This window comes from Trachinotus anak, unplaced genomic scaffold (genome assembly GCF_046630095.1).
Source record: "Trachinotus anak isolate AG129_WGS33_773 ecotype Australia unplaced genomic scaffold, CSIRO_AGI_Tana_v1 ptg000007l, whole genome shotgun sequence".
In the NCBI taxonomy this organism is placed as follows: Eukaryota; Metazoa; Chordata; class Actinopteri; order Carangiformes; family Carangidae; genus Trachinotus; species Trachinotus anak.
Genome location: NW_027273858.1, coordinates 24,032,514 through 24,052,226, shown reverse-complemented (window position 1 = coordinate 24,052,226; position 19,713 = coordinate 24,032,514). Strand labels below are relative to the sequence as shown.

Sequence of the window (19,713 nt, the reverse complement as noted above, 5' to 3'; positions counted from 1 at the left end):
ACCTGTAGTTGTGAAGAAAGTCTTCAGATGTGACCTTAAATCTATTTCAGTGTGTGAATCATCTGCTGTCTACAAGCTTGTCTTTGCCTAATAAAAGTCCTAATATTTACCTCATCCAGTTCTCTTGTGTCACCACATCACCAATGAGCTGCTGACTCTATAGCCAAAGAAATGTAGGTGAGCTGTGCTCTCTCTGTTGCCTGGTTCAAGACACTGAAGAGTCACGTCCTACTTCCCCTGAGAGTGTAAAACAACAGCTGTGTATAGGGCAATAAGAGAGATAAGAGGCAGTGGATGCAGGTCAGAGCAGTGAGTCCTGTCAGGAAGGAAGCTGTTAGATAACCTTCATTTCAGATGCCTTGAAGAATGTTCCATTTCTGTTTGTTCTCTGTGCAGGTGATCGTTATGTCGTGGTGGACTGTGGTGGAGGAACAGTGGACCTGACTGTTCACCAGATCCGGCTTCCAGAGGGACATCTAAAGGAACTTTACAAAGCCTCAGGTAAAAAGATGAATAACATGATGTGTCTTCATCCAGATTTCTGCACATAGTGTTAGTGTCTTATTCCCAGTCACACTCCCCTTTTTTACAGGTGGCCCCTATGGCTCTATCGGTATTGACTATGAATTCGAGAAGCTGCTGTGTAAGATCTTTGGCCAGGATTTCATTGACCAATTTAAGGTCAAGAGGCCGGCTGCCTGGGTGGACCTGATGATTGCATTTGAGTCTCGGAAAAGAGCAGCAGCTCCTGATAGAACCAACCCCCTCAACATTAACCTGCCCTTCTCCTTCATTGACTACTACAAGAAGTTCAGGGGCCACAGTGTGGAACATGCCCTGCGCAAGAGCAAGTGAGTGCATCCAGAAAACCAGGGACCAGTCCCTGAACTCACATGTTGGCATAAATATGCCACTATGTGTAGCACATCAACAGCTGTGGATCACCACGGCTTTAGTTTTTAATATTTTAAATTTAAAGCAATGGTTCAGTATTTTAGGAAATAAAGAGTGAGGAAATCTAAGAGTGAGGTAAGAAAATGGATCTCTGTATCTCATCTGTGCATTAAGTGGAACTGAAGTCTGGGCGTGGTTAGCCTAGCTTAGCATAAAGACTGGAAGCAAGGAGAAACTATTCTAATCTAAAGTATCTAAAATATCTAAAGATCTAAAGGATTAACATTCTGTGTCTCTTTTGTTGAATATATACACATAAATCTGAAATGTGGTTTTTGGTTTTGCTGGAACTATTTCTTGGTTTATGCATCCAGCATCGAACATCTGTGTAGTATCTCTGGCCATAGCACAGCCCTTCACATTGGCACAACAGTGCCAAACCTGGCAACCTCACTCTAGTAAATTAACCCTGTCCTAACCCCAGCTTCATATGGAACATACAGACATGAGATTGACAGACTGAGCGTATTTACCAACATGTTGGACTGTTGGTAGGTGAATAAATATAAACCTTGAATAAAACATCTATGACTTGATGAAGCTATGACTCCTTGAGCACCAAAGTTCAGCTTAGTTCAGTAGCTGCAATGCACATCAGTCTCCAGCTGGTTCCATATTATTGTAATGTGACATATTACAGCTTTTTTGGTAACAATAAACCTTCCTCTTCATGACTTTATTCAACTATTTCCTGCTAAATTTCATTAATCTGCTGTTACAACAGAACACTTTCTCCACAGGGATCTAAACATTTTCATCTGATCTAATTTAGTGAGTGAAGCTGGATCCTAGAATCCAGTAGTTGGCTCTGCAGGCCACGGGTCAGACAGATAACAGAAGACAGTTTATTTACCATCAAAGGCTGTTTGTATGTCCATGCATCCTTCCCATTTTAGAACATGTGAGCTTCATTTTAGCATGTAGCTTACAAGGTGAACCGAAGCAGGTGTACTTTAACTCAGAGAGGACCAGAACCACTTACTAACACAGCATTAAGTATCAGTGGGAGACAGAGAAGACATTAATGGTGACATAACTTAACTTTCAGCCATTACAGTAGTAAAAGGACTGATGTCTGGGACCACCATGGAGTCTAGATTTTAATGGCCTTGTCTCATTGTCTGTGTGAATGTTCATAATTCCACAGTGGGTGACATTAAAGTATATTTATATGGCTGAAACTGGAGCCTCATTGGCCTCCAAGTTCCTCTGACGCCTGACTGGAAATACTCAGTCTGTCTCAATATGCTGGAAAGCCTTGGGTGGGGCCAACATTAACACTATCACACACTGAAGTGGACATTACACAATTACACGTGCATATATTACTGTGAATCACACACATGGGATCATAGCAGATGGAGGCTATGTGTTGAGATGTGTTTGCTGGCCTCGAGACAGGACTAGGGGAGACCAGGAAAAAAATCAATCACTCTGGGCTGCCACCAGCCTCTGCTTCTGGTTTCCAAGCAGGGAAACACAGTTCAGTGACTGATTAGAAAACATTCCAATAAAATGCTACAAGCACAATGTGAGTATAGTGAATCAGTTCACTGAATGCATGAGAACAAGAGCCTGGTTCATCAAGTCCTTAAAATCAGAGCTGCACTAATTTGAGATGACCTGTAATTAATACCCAGGATTTGTATCCCAACAAACATGATGTGTCTGGGCTCTTGCAGAGAGTACTGAGCTATAATTCACTAATATTTTCAGTAACTTCCAGTGGAATAGTATCATGGTCACTGCAACATTGTGTTATCATTTTACAAAATTATGTGAAAGATCCTGAGCAGATTGTAACTGAAAACAATTTATGAAGACTTTAGTAATGGAGTTATAACTGAACATCAGTGTTTGTTTTACATACAGTTTGGCAAAACATAGATACATTGTGACATATACCAGTTAATGCTGATATAATAGATGGCAGCAGCATGCACAACTCCAGACACTCAGCAAACAGAAAGTCGGCACTCAGAGAAATACTCCTGTTGTTTAATGTGGGGCAGAGAAGGAACGTCTTTCAGCTATGAGCCATCATCAGCATGCCCCATATTAAACAAGAAGACTATTAATCAGTGAGTGCTGGCATTCTGTTTGTTCTCATTACGGTTGTGATGGTAGTTTGATCATGTGACCCAGCAAATGGAACTGAATGTAACTCTCTTCTCTCCTTTCCAGTGTGGACTTTGTTAAATGGTCGTCTCAGGGGATGCTGAGGATGAGTCCAGATGCTATGAACTCCCTCTTCAAGCCCACCATAGATCACATCATCCAACATCTTAGTAAGCTTCACTCATATCTTCAACACCTAAACACACTTAGACACAAATCTCTCACATTTACGTAGCTGCAAATCAGTCATAACAACAGTAACTGACAAACAGGCATTTTTTAACTGTCTGAAGCTCATGGTCTGAAGCACATGGCACAAATCCATTTAAGGGGTGTTCTTATCAGTTTTGCTATCTTAACAGTGGAAAAACTGTTGCTGCTCCAGGTCCATGGTTCTAAAGGGCTGCACTTAGTCTCTTAATCATGGGAGTGTTTTAACATCCAATTAACCAGAGTACCATCTCACCTTCCCTTTAAAAGCTTGGTGCACTTCTACCTTGGTGGATTGCTATTATAATGGTGCAGTGATTCACATTTGTGGTGAGTTGATCAATATGATATATATATATATATATATATATATATATATATCAGAATCAGAATCAGTTTTATTGCCAAGTATGTTTTCACATACAAGGAATTTTTTCTGGTGATTGGTGCAATTGATCAGCAACAGTGGGGCTCTCTAGCCTTGTTGATAAGGCTAATAGCAGATGGGAAGAAGCTATTTTTGTGGCGAGAGGTTTTGGTCCTGAAGGACCGCAGCCTCCTGCCAGAGGGGAGTGTCACAAAAAGTTTGTGTCCAGGGTGGGAGGAGTCAGCTACAATCTTCCCTGCACGCCTCAGAGTCCTTGAGGCGTACAGGTCCTGGAGGGATGGAAGATTGCAGCCAATCACCTTCTCAGCAGAGTGGATGATACGCTGCAGTCTGTTATTGTCCCTCTCCGTGGCAGCAGGTTACCAGATGGTGATGGAGGAGGTGAGGATGGACTCAATGATGGAGGTGTAGAAGTTCACCATCATAGTCCTTGGAGGGTTGAACTTCTTCAACTGCCTCAGGAAATACATCCTCTGCTGAGCTTTTTTGATGAGGGAGCTGATGTTTAGCTCCCATTTGAGATCCTGTGTGATGGTGGTTCCCAAGAAGCGGAAATGCTCCACGGTAGCCACGGGGGAGTCGCACAGGGTGATGGGGGTGGGTGGGGCTGGGCTCTTCCTGAAGTCCACTATCATTTCCACTGTCTTCAGAGTGTTTAGCTCTAGGTTGTTCTGCCTGCACCAGGTCACCAGACAGTCAGTCTCCCACCTGTAGGCAGACTCATCGCCATCAGAGATGAGTCCAATGAGAGTGGTGTCGTCTGCAAACTTCAGGAGCTTGACAGACTGATGGCTGGAGGTGCAGGTGTTGGTGTACAGGGAGAAGAGCAGAGGAGAAAGAACGCAGCCTTGCGGGGATCCAGTGCTGATGGTCTGGGAGTCAGACACGTGCTTTCCTAGCTTCACGTGCTGCCTCCTGTCAGACAGGAAGTCGGTGATCCACCTGCAGGTGGAGTCAGGCACGCTCAGCTGGGAGAGCTTGTCCTGCAGCAGAGCCGGGATGATGGTGTTGAAGGCAGAGCTGAAGTCCACAAACAGGATCCTGGCATAGGTCCCTGAGGAGTCCAGGTGCTGGAGGATGAAGTGGAGAGCCATGTTGACGGCGTCGTCTACAGACCTGTTGGCTCTGTAGGCGAACTGCAGGGGGTCCAGGAGTGGGTCAGTGATGGATTTGAGATGGGACAGGACAAGGCGCTCAAATGATTTCATGACCACAGAGGTCAGGGCAATGGGTCTGTAGTCATTTAGTCCTGTGGGCCTTGGTTTTTTGGGGACAGGGATGATGGTGGAGGATTTGAAGCAGGCTGGCACGTGGCAGGTCTCCAGTGAGGTGTTGAAGATGTCTGTGAACACTGGAGACAGCTGATCAGCACAGTGCTTCAGGGATGATGGAGAGACAGAGTCAGGACCGGCTGCTTTGCGGGGGTTCTGCTTCTTAAAAAGCCTGTTGACATCTCTCTCCAGGATAGAGAGAGACGTTCCTTTGGTAGGGGAGGAGGAGGGGGGTTCTGATGTGGCTCTGATGTGGAGGTTAGTGTCAGGCTTGTCCCACTGTCTTTCAAAGCGGCAGTAGAACTCATTCAGATCGTTGGCCAGACGGAAGTCATTAATGGAGTGGGGGGGTTTAGGTTTGTAGTTTGTGATAATGTTAAGATGCAAGTTGTAATAAAATGGAATTACAGCCATTCAACAAGTAACTTCACACAGTCTGATGTGAGGAGGAGCTCACTGTGCCGTATGTCTGGCACACACTCACACCCAGAAAACAGTCAGGAAGCACCCTCTCCAATCACAGCAGCTACCATCAGTGAGCTGTGATGTGGGGCTGATCTCCTGCATGTAGACATGGATACTGTGTAACTGAGACTGTCCTCCTGTAGACAATGAGCCCATAGGTTGTCTGTACAGCAGGTTATTATGACCCACAGTTAAGCTTTGTTGCCAGGCAACAGTTAGTGGTCGTAGTAATGGAGACAGGAGCGTTGACATAGTTTATAGAGCGACAAAGTCCCCATCAGGAGGAGGTTGGGGTGGATGGATGGATCAACAAAACACAGGAATATGACACAGGAGAGCAGTCTTTGATTCCCACGTGAAAGTAGCAGGTCTTTCTATTATAATGACCGTTTGCTGTTATTATTGTAACCATGACAACAAAGATCTAATGTTAACCCAAATCACCATCTTTTCCTAGACCCAACCAAGCCATGGCTGTTATTATAGTAACCATGGTGATGAAGGTAGACGCTCTCGTTACAGTTCGTATGTTTATTATTGTGACCATGGCAACCAAGGTCCAGTATGCCTGCCACTGTAGGGGCACAATGTCAGGAGACACTGCTATGAGCTGAACGACCAGTGTGGTTGTTCAGGTTGGAGGACTGGCTGGTATAGCCAGGCTACTACACTGCATGTTTCCAGGTTACCCACATAACCTGGCGACTGTAGAATCAGAATCAGAATCAGTTTTATTGCTAAGTATGTTTCCACATACAAGGAATTTGTTTTGGTGATTGGTGCAGTTGGAGGTTCTTGGAGGTTCTTGTAAACAACAGGTTTACACAGTTTTAGTTTCTGCCTGTATGTGGGAATCAGGTGGACCATGACATGGTCAGAGTGGCCCAGTGCAGCCCGGGGGACGGCGTGATAAGCACCACTGATTGTGGGGTAACAGTGGTCCAGAGTGTTCCCCTCTCGGGTCGGGCAATTAACAAACTGTCTGTATTTGGGCAGTTCGTGGCTGAGGTTACCTTTGTTAAAGTCACCAAGGACAATAACTACGGAGTCCGGGTTGGTCCGCTCCACACACAGTATCTGCTGTGGCCTGTGGTGGGATGTAAACACCGACCAGGATGAATGAGGTGAACTCCCGGGGGGAGTAGAAGGGCCTGCAGTTTATGATGAAAGTCTCCAGGTCAGGAGAACAGTGCTGCAGGATCACTGTCACGTCTCTGCACCAGCCACTGTTAGCATAAAAACAGATTCCTCCACCTTTCGTTTTGCCGGACAGCTCTGTGTCGCGATCCGCTCTGAAGAGCTGGAAGCCGGCCAGCTCCAGCGCAGAGTCCGGATCGATCCACACAGCCACGTCTCCGTGAAGCACAGGACGGAAGATGAAGAAAAGTCTCTGTTCTTCTGCACCAGTAGCTGAAGTTCATCCAGTTTGTTGGGCAGTGAACGCACCTTGGAGAGAAAGATACCTGGGAGCGGTGTGCGGAGTCCGCGCCGGCGGAGACGCGCAAGCGCACCGGCACGTTTTCCTCTCCTCCGGCGTTTCACTGCAAGAGCAACGGTCAGTGACCTCTGACCAAAATGTCCAATAATTCCACAGGTGAGTCGAGAAAGGTGGAAAAATCCTCTGGAGTTGTTTCTCTGATGTTAATGAACTCTTCTCTGGTGAAAGAGCTCCGGAAACCAAGGCAGAAAACTGAATTTACAAAGAAAATAAGGCAAAAAAGTGCGCACCAACACACAGAGGCAGCCATCACACTGAGGCAGCCATCCGCCATGGCAACTGGAACTTGTATCAACATCCTGCCGCAACTGTTACACATCTTTGTGGATCAGAAGGTGGAACATCCACTGATCACAGGGATGGCCAGCTGCTTGTGATGAGCAGGCAGCACCTCTCATCATAGCTTGCTGCCACTGTGTGTGTGTGTATGAATGGTTGAATGATGAGGCAAATCGAAAAAGCGCTTTGGATAAAATTGCTATCTAAATGCAGCGGGTTTTCTTTGACCAACAATAAAAACTTAAATACATCACTAAGTATATCATTCCTCATCAGAGTCTGCTCTCCGTCCTGTAACACAGCTACAGTCACTGTGCTTTTATTAATTGAGATTCTCTTTTTCTCCTCCAGCCGAGCTCTTTGAGAAGCCAGAAGTGAGCGACATTAAGTTCCTGTTCTTGGTGGGAGGATTCGCCGAGTCACCCCTGTTGCAGCATGCTGTCCAGAACATGCTCCAGGGGCGCAGCCGCATCATCATCCCCCATGATGTTGGCCTCACTATCCTTAAAGGCGCCGTGCTGTTTGGCCTGGACCCCAGCGTCATTAAAGTCCGCCGCTCACCCCTCACATATGGTGTGGGTGTCCTCAATCGCTTCGTGGAGGGCAAGCACCCGCCAGAGAAGCTGCTGGTTAAAGATGGCACTCGATGGTGCACTGACGTTTTCGACACCTTCATTGCTGCTGACCAGTCTGTGGCTCTGGGTGAGATGGTCAAACGAAGCTACACGCCGGCCAAGCCATCCCAGCAGGTTATTGTCATCCACGTCTACTGCTCAGAGAAGGAGAGCGTGGGGTTCATCAGTGAGTCTGGCATCAGGAAGTGTGGAACACTTCGTCTGGATGTGAGTGGAACAGAAAGCACAGCACCACGTCGCGAGATCCAGACGCTCATGCAGTTTGGTGACACAGAGATTCGGGCCATGGCAGTTGATGTGTCCACTGGACGCACTGTCAAAGCTAGCATTGACTTCCTGAGCCATTAAGTAGACCATGAGCAAGTAAATGTAACAGAATGGTTGGCAGGAATCAAAATGGAAACATACAGCTTACCCACACAAATGATAATGAATCTTATAGCTCGTTCACTCTCAGTTTAAGCAAGGGCAGCAGAAAGTTTGAATGAAAATATTAAACTGACATTCACCTGTAGAATCTATTATGATAGGGGAAAGAAAAGGTTTGTTTTAGGTCCATCACTTCACCTCATCCCACTAGTTTATTTGCTGACAAGCTCCATAGTGTTCACACTCTCATAACGAACCCATACAGCCGCTGCTGAGGCTGTAGCTTTGAGTCAGGTTTGTGTCGTTTATGTCCAAGCCATAATGTATTACAGGATAGCTTTTCAAATCTTCTCTCTGTGCACTCCAGAGGAAGGCCAGAAAAAATGAGGCATACAGTATAATACTCCTACACAGCCACAGTGGGTACACATTCAGAATACACCTTCACGTGCTTCAGTTTCTTTAATCTTGTAGCAGATCATTGTATATCAATAATGATGCTTGTGGTTGCTCCACATGGTATATGTGCACCATAAAACATTTACTGTGATAAAGTATATTAAGGTCATAATAACATGCCTCAGCTCCACTTCACCACAGCTCTAAGGGCCATTCCAGTGCCTTTGCATGACTCAGCCCTTAAAACAGAGTGTAAACTGCTCATACGTTACGCTGCTGCCAGCGTACCATGTTATTTTAGATTGATTGACGAGGCTTCACAAAGCCATTAGTAATAGTGATCCTCTGCAGTGAACAAGTTATGTTATTGCATGGTAGTGCTGATGCCAGAGATGACTGTGTGAAACAAGCTGTAAATAACACTGACATATTATCACCTCATAAAGTTGATATGGTTCAAATATTCACATCCAGGACACATGGAGCAGCATTAGCAGTCAATTTTCCTGTTAAAGATCAATATTCACTTTTAGTTTAGCTTTGGTTTGGTCTCCACCAGCTCCTGAGAAAAGCGCCTGGCTTGACAGCTGCCACAGGTTCACCAGCTGGTCCTCAACTGTACCTGTCTGCTGTTTGCTGCTGGACAGGTGGCGTACAGTGGCTTCATCAGAGCCTTATCAGTGGAAACAGTTGACAAGGACAGTGAGACTGACCCAAACAGTAAAACTATGGTCCATGAAACCAAAACAATGAGCTAAAGGTGCTAAAATCCACTGTAGAGCTGAGTGACACGATTCTGTATTGTTAATACAAAAATATTGATATTGAGTAGGAAACCTGCCGAATCAGGCTTAACAGTTACATACAGATAGTTGTTGTGTTTTTTCAATCTGATGTCGGCCAAGCTCTGTGATGGCTGTCTGAAATACAACATCTTAAGATGAAGGTGGGCCTGGGATTTGAAGGCGCTACATTACTACAAATTTATATTATCCATGTTCAACAGATAAATGCCTCATAGTGACTCCCTTGTTGTGGGTTTTGTTGCAATCATGGCCATGAGCATAACAGACAGACCTAAAATAAATGGGTTTTTTACTGATTTATAGACAGTCTCCATTGGGCCTTCATACTTGATGATACAGTGATAAGATTACCTACTTAAATATTGACACATGGAACCAAATGACTGTCCATATTTTAGTAGCCCATTGTACTGAAGAATATCAGTTTGTACCATAAAGGTACAGAATTTTGAAATCCACCCGTAGCTGGAGGATAGGAAATCAATCTAAAACCTGATGTCATGCTTTGGAGAATATAATCAATGGAGAATTAAATCAATAGGCAAAATCATGCAAAGCTGCCAGTTTGGTCCTTTAAGATTATCCACACATTCCAGGAATGTGGAACGTGTCCAATCTGATTACAGCCATCAAATGTGCTTAATTGTTGCCTTTATTTGTTTATGCTTCTGATTATCACTTGAATATTTTGAAGCCGGGTGTGAGACAAACAATGAAATATGTTTATTTCTGTAAATACAGTATTTAAATATTGTACAGATTTTTAGCATTTTTTCCGCAGCATTAGAGCCACGGGTATGGGTGTGTGTTTGCGTGTGTGTGTGTGTGTGTGTGTGGGTGTGTGTGTGTGTGTGTGTGTGTGTGTGTGTGTGTCTTTAAGTGTGGCTGTTTGTGTGTGTGTGTGTGTGCATGCTTTCACACAAACATCTCTCAACATTTGTTTTCTCACCAGCCATAGCATAAGAGGCAGAGGCAGCTTTGATTACCTTGTTCATTCACATCGAGAGACTGGATGTGTCTTTTTTTTTTTTTTTTTTGCAAACACAAAAGACACTTGAATACCTCCATCCTTTAAAAAGCATTTCAATCAGCAAGTCTGCTGTTAGTTTTGAAATGACAGCAGTGCCTGAATGTGTCCAGTCCCCTTCTCCATCCACCCTGCAGTACAGCTTCTGAAGGCAGTTCATAGTGATCAGTGACATATTGAAATTAAAAAAATTATGAGAAGAACTGGAGCGATTGAATTTATTAGAAATGGTTAAAAACTGAGGCAAAGTCAGCAATAATCATACAAATAAAGAGTTTTAGTTCTTCACTGACAGAGTGCCTAGTATGAATCAAATGTGATGTCAAGATTTACTCATCCCATCAGTGCATCCTTTCACCCTCCTAATGATATATTTAGCTTTATACATGTGTGACCTCAGACGTAATCACTGAGAATCAGACTGATTGTGAATTCACTGAAGACCATGCCTATACGTAAATGCTCAGCATGTTCATCTAACATCCTAGTGAAGAAACTGAATAGATTGAGTTACAGGGGCCTCACTGTGAGTTATATCTTATCCTGATCAATCTCTCCTGGCAGCCATAACAAACAGCAACAACACGTCTCGTTCAAGCTTGGTGATGTTGTGACTCTGTCACACAGTGGGTACATTTGGTTGTGTAGTTTTGTCCATGGCAAAATAATTGTGTAGATTTTCATTCAGGATTACATAACATTAGAAGGTGTGACAGCTAATATGACAGCTGCCTGCATTTTGACTCTGAGGGGTTTTGTTCCTTCAAAGGAAGGTCTCAGTCTGACTCAGAGTAACTTCAGTAGGTCATTGCCTCCACAAACTCTGTCCATAGTCTCAATTCAAGGCAATAATGTGTACTTTCAGGGGACAGTCTTGGCTGACAGTCTTTCCCCAAAGTCCTTCGTGGTGTGAACACAGTAGATGAGACACACTAGTTTCTGTGTAACATGGGCATGATTGTTAGTTTGTCTGTCTTGGAAAGTTGCTCAAAGGGCACTGCCCAAATGTTCTTTGCCTCCATAAGTGAATCCACTGTTTGATTCCATTGAAATAAATAGATTTCATTTATAAATGCTGGTGTGACCAGGGCCTTTATACCTGCTTCAGCATGTTAGCTTGCACTGATACTTTGATTTATATCATATGCAATGATGTGCTTCCTTCCTGTTTGGCAGTTACAGATGGAGACTGTACATTCAGTGCAGTGTGTAGACCTGACCACATGTCGCCATATTGTAACACAGCTCAAGGAAACATGATTTTTAGATTTTACACAAGTCTCTAGGCTTAATAATGCAGACCTAGATATGAAACATCCCATAAAGAGGCAACATATCACCATGGTAAATACTGGAGAAACAATTAACCCTTTTTTGTCATTAGCTTGTTTGGCTCAAGAAAGAGGCCACATAATCATTGAGCCATTGATACTGAAACAGCCCCCACAGATATATTAGTAACTCTGTGCTATAGTGTTTTTGAAGATCTTAATTATAACCACTTTGGAAGCCATTTTCTTAGATTCTTTATTTGAACTGTGAATTGAAACTCGTCTTATTCAGTGTCAATGTACAAAGTTGCACAAGCTTTAGTGCCCTCTGCTGTTTTCGGCACTCTTTCTGCAATGCACGTTTCGCATGTGTCACATAGCAATGACTGAACAACGAGACTGCTATTACTTGTCCACAAGGTTTACCACTGACGATGATGTTGATGATGGTGATGGTGATTGGTAGTGTTTTCTGGGGGAACCTCACAGTGTTGGAGACTGGTTTGACTGTGTGTGTGTAATACTCTGCCGCTTACTGAGCTGATGTGGTTAATGTTAATGCTCATGACTGATGGCAGCTCGTAACCATAGCAAGGCAGCACTTCATATACTTTACTGATAACTAACATAGTAACCTTTTATTCCTTCTACACATATCTGTACTCACTAAGGAAGGATATCAAGTGGAAGGATTTAATAACACCATTGTCTATTGTTTCCTTGGTTATATAATTACATAATAACCTTAAGTATTATATGATGCACAAGGGCACTGTTATGTAGCAGCTTTATACTTAAAGTTATGATAAAATTACATGAAGATATTTTTAGCTGACATTAGCTTTCTATTCTCAGCATGTGAGGCAGCGTTTGACATTTTGGCTGAGATGTCAAACTTCAGTCGATCGGTCTGAGGTCCAGTTGTTCAGTGGAAGTGATTTGAGGTAGCAGTCTAGCCAGCTTGCATTATGTACAACTATCTGCTTAACACTATCTAGAAAAAATAATAGACAATAGAAAAAAATGTAATGCTAAAAGGATTGAGCTTGTAGTTAGGATCCTCTCAGCCACTCTGGAACAAACACAATGTACACTTTGTTTCTTTAGTCCTTTACTGATGATGCAAAGGAGTTTTGTCTGTTTTTTTTTTTTTTTATCTTGAGTTACTTAAATGTCTTGTTCTCTTGCAATTTCCACACACTAATAGGTGTATTTCCTTTTTATTAATGGTATCACTTTCAAACTGTCACCAATAAACTGTACGTGTATTTCAAAGAACATTCCTTTGTGCTGTGTTTTCTGCTTAGTCCATGTGGGTTTATAGTTTTACTTTGAAAGCCAAAGTACTGACAAAGTGCAACAAGAGGGAAACTTTAGTGATCCTTTTGTGCATAGCCATGGCAAGGTTTTTTCAAATATTGTGGTCATGACTCCAAATCCTTCCTCCTCAGAAAATTTTGACAGAATTAGAAAGAAACTCATTGTAGGCTATATATTGTATAACTTGTTATATATTACAAATCGCTCCAACCATTTACCGTGTTGGCCAGAAGATAAGATCAGATGTTATCTGGAAATTATTTTTGAAAAACTGGGGATAGTAATGGGTTTTTGTTTGAGGACTGAACAATTAATGTGTTATATTCAGGGTGGTCAGATTGGTATTCAGTCATACAGAGTTTACTGTATAGTTTTAAAACTGATTCTGTGACCCTGTTTACATTTTACATTTACTTATCTGTTAGAAACTTTTATCCAAAGAGACTTACAGGTGCTGGTCATATAATTAGAATATCATGAAAAAGTTGATTTATTTCAGTAATTCCATTCAAAAAGTGAAACTTGTATATTATATTCATTCATTACACACAGACTGATATATTTCAAATGTTTATTTCTTTTAATTTTGATGATTATAACTGACAACTAATGAAAATCCCAAATTCAGTATCTCAGAAAATTAGAATATTACTTAAGACCAGTACAAAAAAAAAAAAAAGGATTTTTAGAAATGTTGGCCAACTGAAAAGTATGAGCATTGTACAGCACTCGATACTTGGTTGGAGCTCCTTTTGCCTGAATTACTGCAGCAATGTGGCGTGGTATGGAGTCGATCAGTCTGTGGCACTGCTCAGGTGTTATGAGAGCCCAGGTTGCTCTGATAGTGGCCTTCAGCTCTTCTGCATTGTTGGGTCTGGCGTATTGCATCTTCCTCTTCACAATACCCCATAGATTTTCTATGGGGTTAAGGTCAGACGAGTTTGCTGGCCAATTAAGAACAGGGATACCATGGTCCTTAAACCAGGTACTGGTAGCTTTGGCACTGTGTGCAGCTGCCAAGTCCTGTTGGAAAATGAAATCTGCATCTCCATAAAGTTGGTCAGCAGCAGGAAGCATGAAGTGCTCTAAAACTTCTTGGTAGACGGCTGCGTTGACCTTGGACCTCAGAAAACACAGTGGACCAACACCAGCAGATGACATGGCACCCAAACCATCACTGACTGTGGAAACTTTACACTGGACCTCAAGCAACATGGATTCTGTGCCTCTCCTCTCTTCTCTGGGACTCTGGGACCTTGATTTCCAAAGGAAATGCAAAATTTACTTTCATCAGAGGACATAACTTTGGACCACTCAGCAGCAGTCCAGTCCTTTTTGTCTTTAGCCCAGGCGAGACGCTTCTGACGCTGTCTCTTGTTCAAGAGTGGCTTGACACAAGGAATGCGACAGCTGAAACCCATGTCTTGCATACGTCTGTGCGTGGTGGTTCTTGAAGCGCTGACTCCAGCTGCAGTCCACTCTTTGTGAATCTCCCCCACATTTTTGAATGGGTTTTGTTTCACAATCCTCTCCAGGGTGCGGTTATCCCTATTGCTTGTACACTTTTTTCTACCACATCTTTTCCTTCCCTTCGCCTCTCTATTAATGTGCTTGGACACAGAGCCCTGTGAACAGCCAGCCTCTTTAGCAATGACCTTTTGTGTCTTGCCCTCCTTGTGCAAGGTGTCAATGGTCGTCTTTTGGACAACTGTCAGGTCAGCAGTCTTCCCCATGATTGTGTAGCTACAGAACTAGACTGAGAGACCATTTAAAAGCCTTTGCAGGTGTTTTGAGTTAATTAGCTGATTAGAGTGTGGCACCAGGTGTCTTCAATATTGAACCTTTTCACAATATTCTAATTTTCTGAGATACTGAATTTGTGGTTTTCATTAGTTGTCAGTTATAATCATCAAAATTAAAAGAAATAAACACTTGAAATATATCAGTCTGTGTGGAATGAATGTATACATTATACAAGTTTCACTTTTTGAATGGAAATACTGAAATAAATCAACTTTTTCATGATATTCTAATTATATGACCAGCACCTGTATAAGTAATGGACAACACTAAAGCTTCAGTACAGTAGGAAACCTCGGTTTAAGTACTAAGTGTTAAGGCTAAGTGCTAGAAGATCCAGTAAGGAAGTGCACCAAAAGTGCATAGTGCTTAGTAAGTGCTCGTTAAGCTTGTTAGAGTGTTAGAGGTGTTAGGAGAGGAGGTACTCTCAGAAGAGATCCTGAAGCTAGAGAGGGATGCCCCTACTCTGATAAACGTCAGTAGCTTGTTCCACCATCGGGGAACCACAGACCATAACACTCTGTTGCCATTAAAGGCAGATGGAGATTACTTCTTTGGCACTGGAACAAGACAAGATGTCTTCCACACCACCGGAAACCTTCTCTTGACTCAGGCTAAGGTTACAGTGGTGCTGTAGAATCCCACATTGGTGATTAACACACACTTTGGGAATCTGGGGATGATACCATCAACACCTGAAGCTTTGTTCTGGTGCATTCTCTCAAGCTGTGTCTTAACCTGGCTGCTGGAAACAGGCAGAGGTGGACAAAGTATAGATACTCAGAATATTATTAAAGAGAAAGTCTAGACCTCAATTTAAAAAGTGCCTTGAGATAACTTTTGTTGTGAATTGGCGGGATACAAATAAATGGACTTGACTACTCCAATACAAGTGAAAGTTAAATTCAGTCAAATTTTTACTTGAGTTAAAGTACTAGAGTACTTGCCTCTAAACTTACTATACTTAAGTATTCAAAAGTAAATTTTTATGTCTTGTTCCATCACAACCTAATGACTCTGAAACAACCAACTAAATGAACTGACTGTAGAACCTGAAGAATAAAAATCTTGTAGAATATGATACAAACACTGTAGACATGGACATAAAAGCACAATTGAATCAACCAAAGAAAAGCCATTGTCATTTCTATATTTCTTTTTGTTTAAGCAGTGGTGAAGATGAAGCTGTGGTGCTCTGGTGAAGAATCTTCTGCTTTATCTTTATCTAACATAGGTTTTTCTTCTGTGATGAACATACGTGAAGTGGAATAAAAGTCACAAGTTTCCAAAAACAGGAATACTCAAGTTAAGTACAGATACTGGAAAAATATGCTTAAGAGAAGAGCGAAGAGAGTTGCCAATGCTGTGCTGCTAGTGAAATGTACACCTCTCTCTGCATCTAATCTATTAATGGAATGACAGAGAGGCGGAGTGGTGCATTCATTCTGCACATCAGCTTACATAGTCGTTACTGAGCTGCACATTGGCTGTGTGAGACAAAAAGAAGAGAGAAAACTGTCTTTGTGAGAAAGATTGATGTTAGATTTCTATTCTGTGAATTTCTTTTGTGTTCTTCTTGCTCACATGATGAAAAAACCTAAATGCTCTGTTTTATGTTTAGACCTGTGAGAGAAGTGAGAGGCCACGCCTCCATACACTCTTAGTCAAGGGAAGAAGTCAAACAACCTATTTTGAAATTAACCTTCATCATTCATATCTGGACATATTACACATGGTTAGATTCAGGGGCTTCACCTGACTCTAACAATGAAAAAAACTGGCACTTTGATGCTGTATTTTACATGTTTTCCTGTATGGAAAGCTTTCATCCTTTAATAATGCTTGGATCACATGAGCCAATATATCCATAACATGTCTGTAGTCTGGTGGTTTGTGACTTGGACCAGTACACGAGAGTGCCATGAGAAGGGATTTTCTTTGTATAATTATTACAATCAAATATTCTGTCATATCAGTGTATTTTATGCCTCTACACTGGTGACAGCCTGAGCCGGTGGCATGGTGTTTTTGTACATACGTACGTCCCATTCTAGTGGACACAATATCTCTGTAACATCTTGACAGAACAGAACAAAAATTTGCCTGGACCTAAGGAAGAACAAAAAAAAAAGAAGCAATTTCTTTTTTATACTGTATATAATTCACATACACTCACGGGCCACATTTATTAGGTACACCTTGCTAGTACCAGGTTGGACTCCTTTTGCCTTCAAAACTGCCTTAATTCTTCATGGCATAGATTCAACAGGGTGCTGGAAACATTCCTCAGAGATTTTGGTCCATATTGATATGATAGCATCACGCAGTTGCTGCAGATTTGTCGGCTGCACATCCATGATGCGAATTTTCCGTTCCACCACATCCCAAAGGTGCTCTACTGGACTGAGATCTGGTGACTGTGGAGGCCATTTGAGTACAGTGAACTCATTGCCATGTCCAAGAAACCAGTTTGTGATGATTTGAGCTTTGAGACATGGTGTGTTATCCTGCTGGAAGCAGCCATCAGAAGATGGGTACACTGTGGTCATAAAAAGATGGACATTTAAATTATGCTCAGTTGGTACTAAGGGATCCAAAGCCAAGAAAATATCCCCCACACTATTACACCACCACCACCAGTCTGAACTGTTGATACAAGGCAGGATGGTTTCCTCCTCAGACCAGGCAACGTTTTTCCAATCTTCTATTGTCCAGTTTTATTGAGCCTATGTGAACTGTAGCCTCAGTTTCCTGTTCTTAGCTGACAGGAGTGGTACCTGGTGTCTTCTGCTGCTGTAGCCCATCTGCTTCAAGGTTCGACGTGCTGTGCATTCAGAGATGCTCTTCTGCAGACCTTGGTTGTAACAAGTGGTTATTTGAGTAACTGTTGCATTTCTATCAGCTTGAAGCAGTCTGGCCATTCTCCCCTGACCTCTGGCATCAACAAGCTCACTGGATATTTTCTCTTTTTCTGACCATTCTCTGTAAACCCTAAAGATGGTTGTGCGGGAAAATCCCAGTAGATCAGCAGTTCCTGAAATACTAAGACCAGCCCGTCTGGCACCAACAACCATGCTACGTCCAAACTTAAATCACCTTTCTTCCCCATTCTGAACGGTTTGAACTTCAGCAGGTCGTCTTGACCATGTCTACATGCCAAAATGCACTGAGTTGCTGCCATGTGATTGGTTGATTAGATATTTGCATTAATGAGCAGTTGAACAGGTGTATCTAATTAAGTGGCTTGTGATGGTTCATACATTTGAGAGACCATGTTACATGTTTTTTTTCACACTTTGATTCCTAGAGGGCACTCTAACACTTCAGTGTAATGATTCCTGCTTAGGGCCTCTGGCAGAATGACAAGAGGTCACAGAGGGCCTGTTGTATGAGTTTATACTGCATGTGTAAAAAGAGCTTCATCTTTACTCCTGACTGGATGTTGTAGCATTTGGAGGATTGGTAGAGTAGTCTGCATATTGTAATTAAATCTTAAAATATATTTCCTATCATCCCATCTTCAGTTATTTATTTTGACAGGATCATGACCCCTTGAAGGCTTATTCAGAAGCCACAGTGTTCTGTGCTCAGTGTCCTCACAGCAAAGAGATTCAGGCTGAGCAGCCTGTCTCCTCTATGTCAAAACAAAGTGGAACAGTATGGTATGGGCTCAAAAGCAACACTCAACCTCAGGGGAGGTGAAGTTTAAAAGGCGTTTCCAAGGCAGAGGCTGTTAATAGGCAACCAATCAATGAAAGCAAATAATATGAAATGGGGGATAGGCAGGCAAAAACCAGGAAGTATGTAGGAGACATGAGCAGAAAATATGACTGAGAAGAGGGGACCACGTGTTGTCAATGTTCTTAGCTTTTCGTGTGCTCTGGGTCAGTGAGGCTTGGGCTACATGGACCCCATCATACCTGTCTGCAAGTCTAATATTGTCTATGAAGTTATTGTACAAGCTGGTTGCTGTCCATTGAAAATCATGTATCTCCAAAATGGCAACTTTTCATAAGTCAAGAAAAGCAGCCATTAAGAGATGGCTCAATTCACAAAGGCACTGCTAATACTAATGTTTATATGAAAAACTGAAAATGAAATTCTTAAAATGAAATAACATGTCCTTTGTTTGTTGTCTGATTGCATGTGGTGTATAAAATACTGGATAAAAAATAAATATCCTGGAAATAATAAACACCAAATGTAGAAAAAACTCCCATCACGTACCTGAAACCTTAGTGGTCCCAGAAAAAATATAGACGACATGACCTTAGTGTGGAAGCTTTAGTCCTGCTTACATGAATAATTAAAGCCTAGAAAAGATGATGGCCCATTTTTGAGACAGTCGGTCCTTTGGAGACAATGCAAAAGAAAAAAAAATTGAACTCCATTTTAGCCATACGAGGTCACACCATTTGAGAGCCAACAAAAACCAAAGAGAAAGCCCTGCAGTCTCTTCTTATTAAAGACTAGCTACAATTTCATTTTTTCCAAGTTTTTCCCATGTGACATTTAGCCCTGGATTTCCTGCAATCATTCAACTTTAACATCAGGGCCCTCAAAACAAAACTGTTGGTGAGACAACACTGCCACCAAGAGGATTCAATGAGGAATGCGATTCAGATATAGAAAATATTCTATTGGCACTGGTGAGCAGTATAGCTTACAAAAACAGAGGCAAGTGATGTATTTTTCTGTATAGAATTTACATGTGTTTTGTTGAAATGAAAATTATAGAAACAACTGTACATGAGACAGAATGGTATAGGCAGTGTATAATATTATAATGTGTTAAATAGGCAGAAAAGTTCTACCAAATGGTTGACTATGAAATGACCACATGAGCTAAACTATAAAACCATATCTATGCCAAAATAATAAAGCAGAAATAAAATTATAAAAT

The 19,713-nt window shown here is 42.2% G+C and overlaps 1 protein-coding gene across 19 annotated transcripts in view; it reads left to right on the top strand.

Annotated features, from left to right (window-relative positions):
* The window catches only part of hspa12a (heat shock protein 12A), a 57,706-nt gene extending 44,738 nt beyond the window's left edge, over nt 1–12,968 (top strand). For all 19 annotated transcript variants that reach the window (XM_071481528.1, XM_071481529.1, XM_071481526.1 and 16 more), the window contains 4 exons: nt 397–501; nt 593–851; nt 3,139–3,242; nt 7,535–12,968. In XM_071481528.1, coding sequence (XP_071337629.1) covers nt 397–501; nt 593–851; nt 3,139–3,242; nt 7,535–8,166 — 1,100 coding nt within the window. In that variant the 3' untranslated portion in view covers nt 8,167–12,968. The remainder of the gene's footprint in view (nt 1–396; nt 502–592; nt 852–3,138; nt 3,243–7,534) is intronic.
* Nucleotides 12,969–19,713: the final 6,745 nt, after the last annotated feature.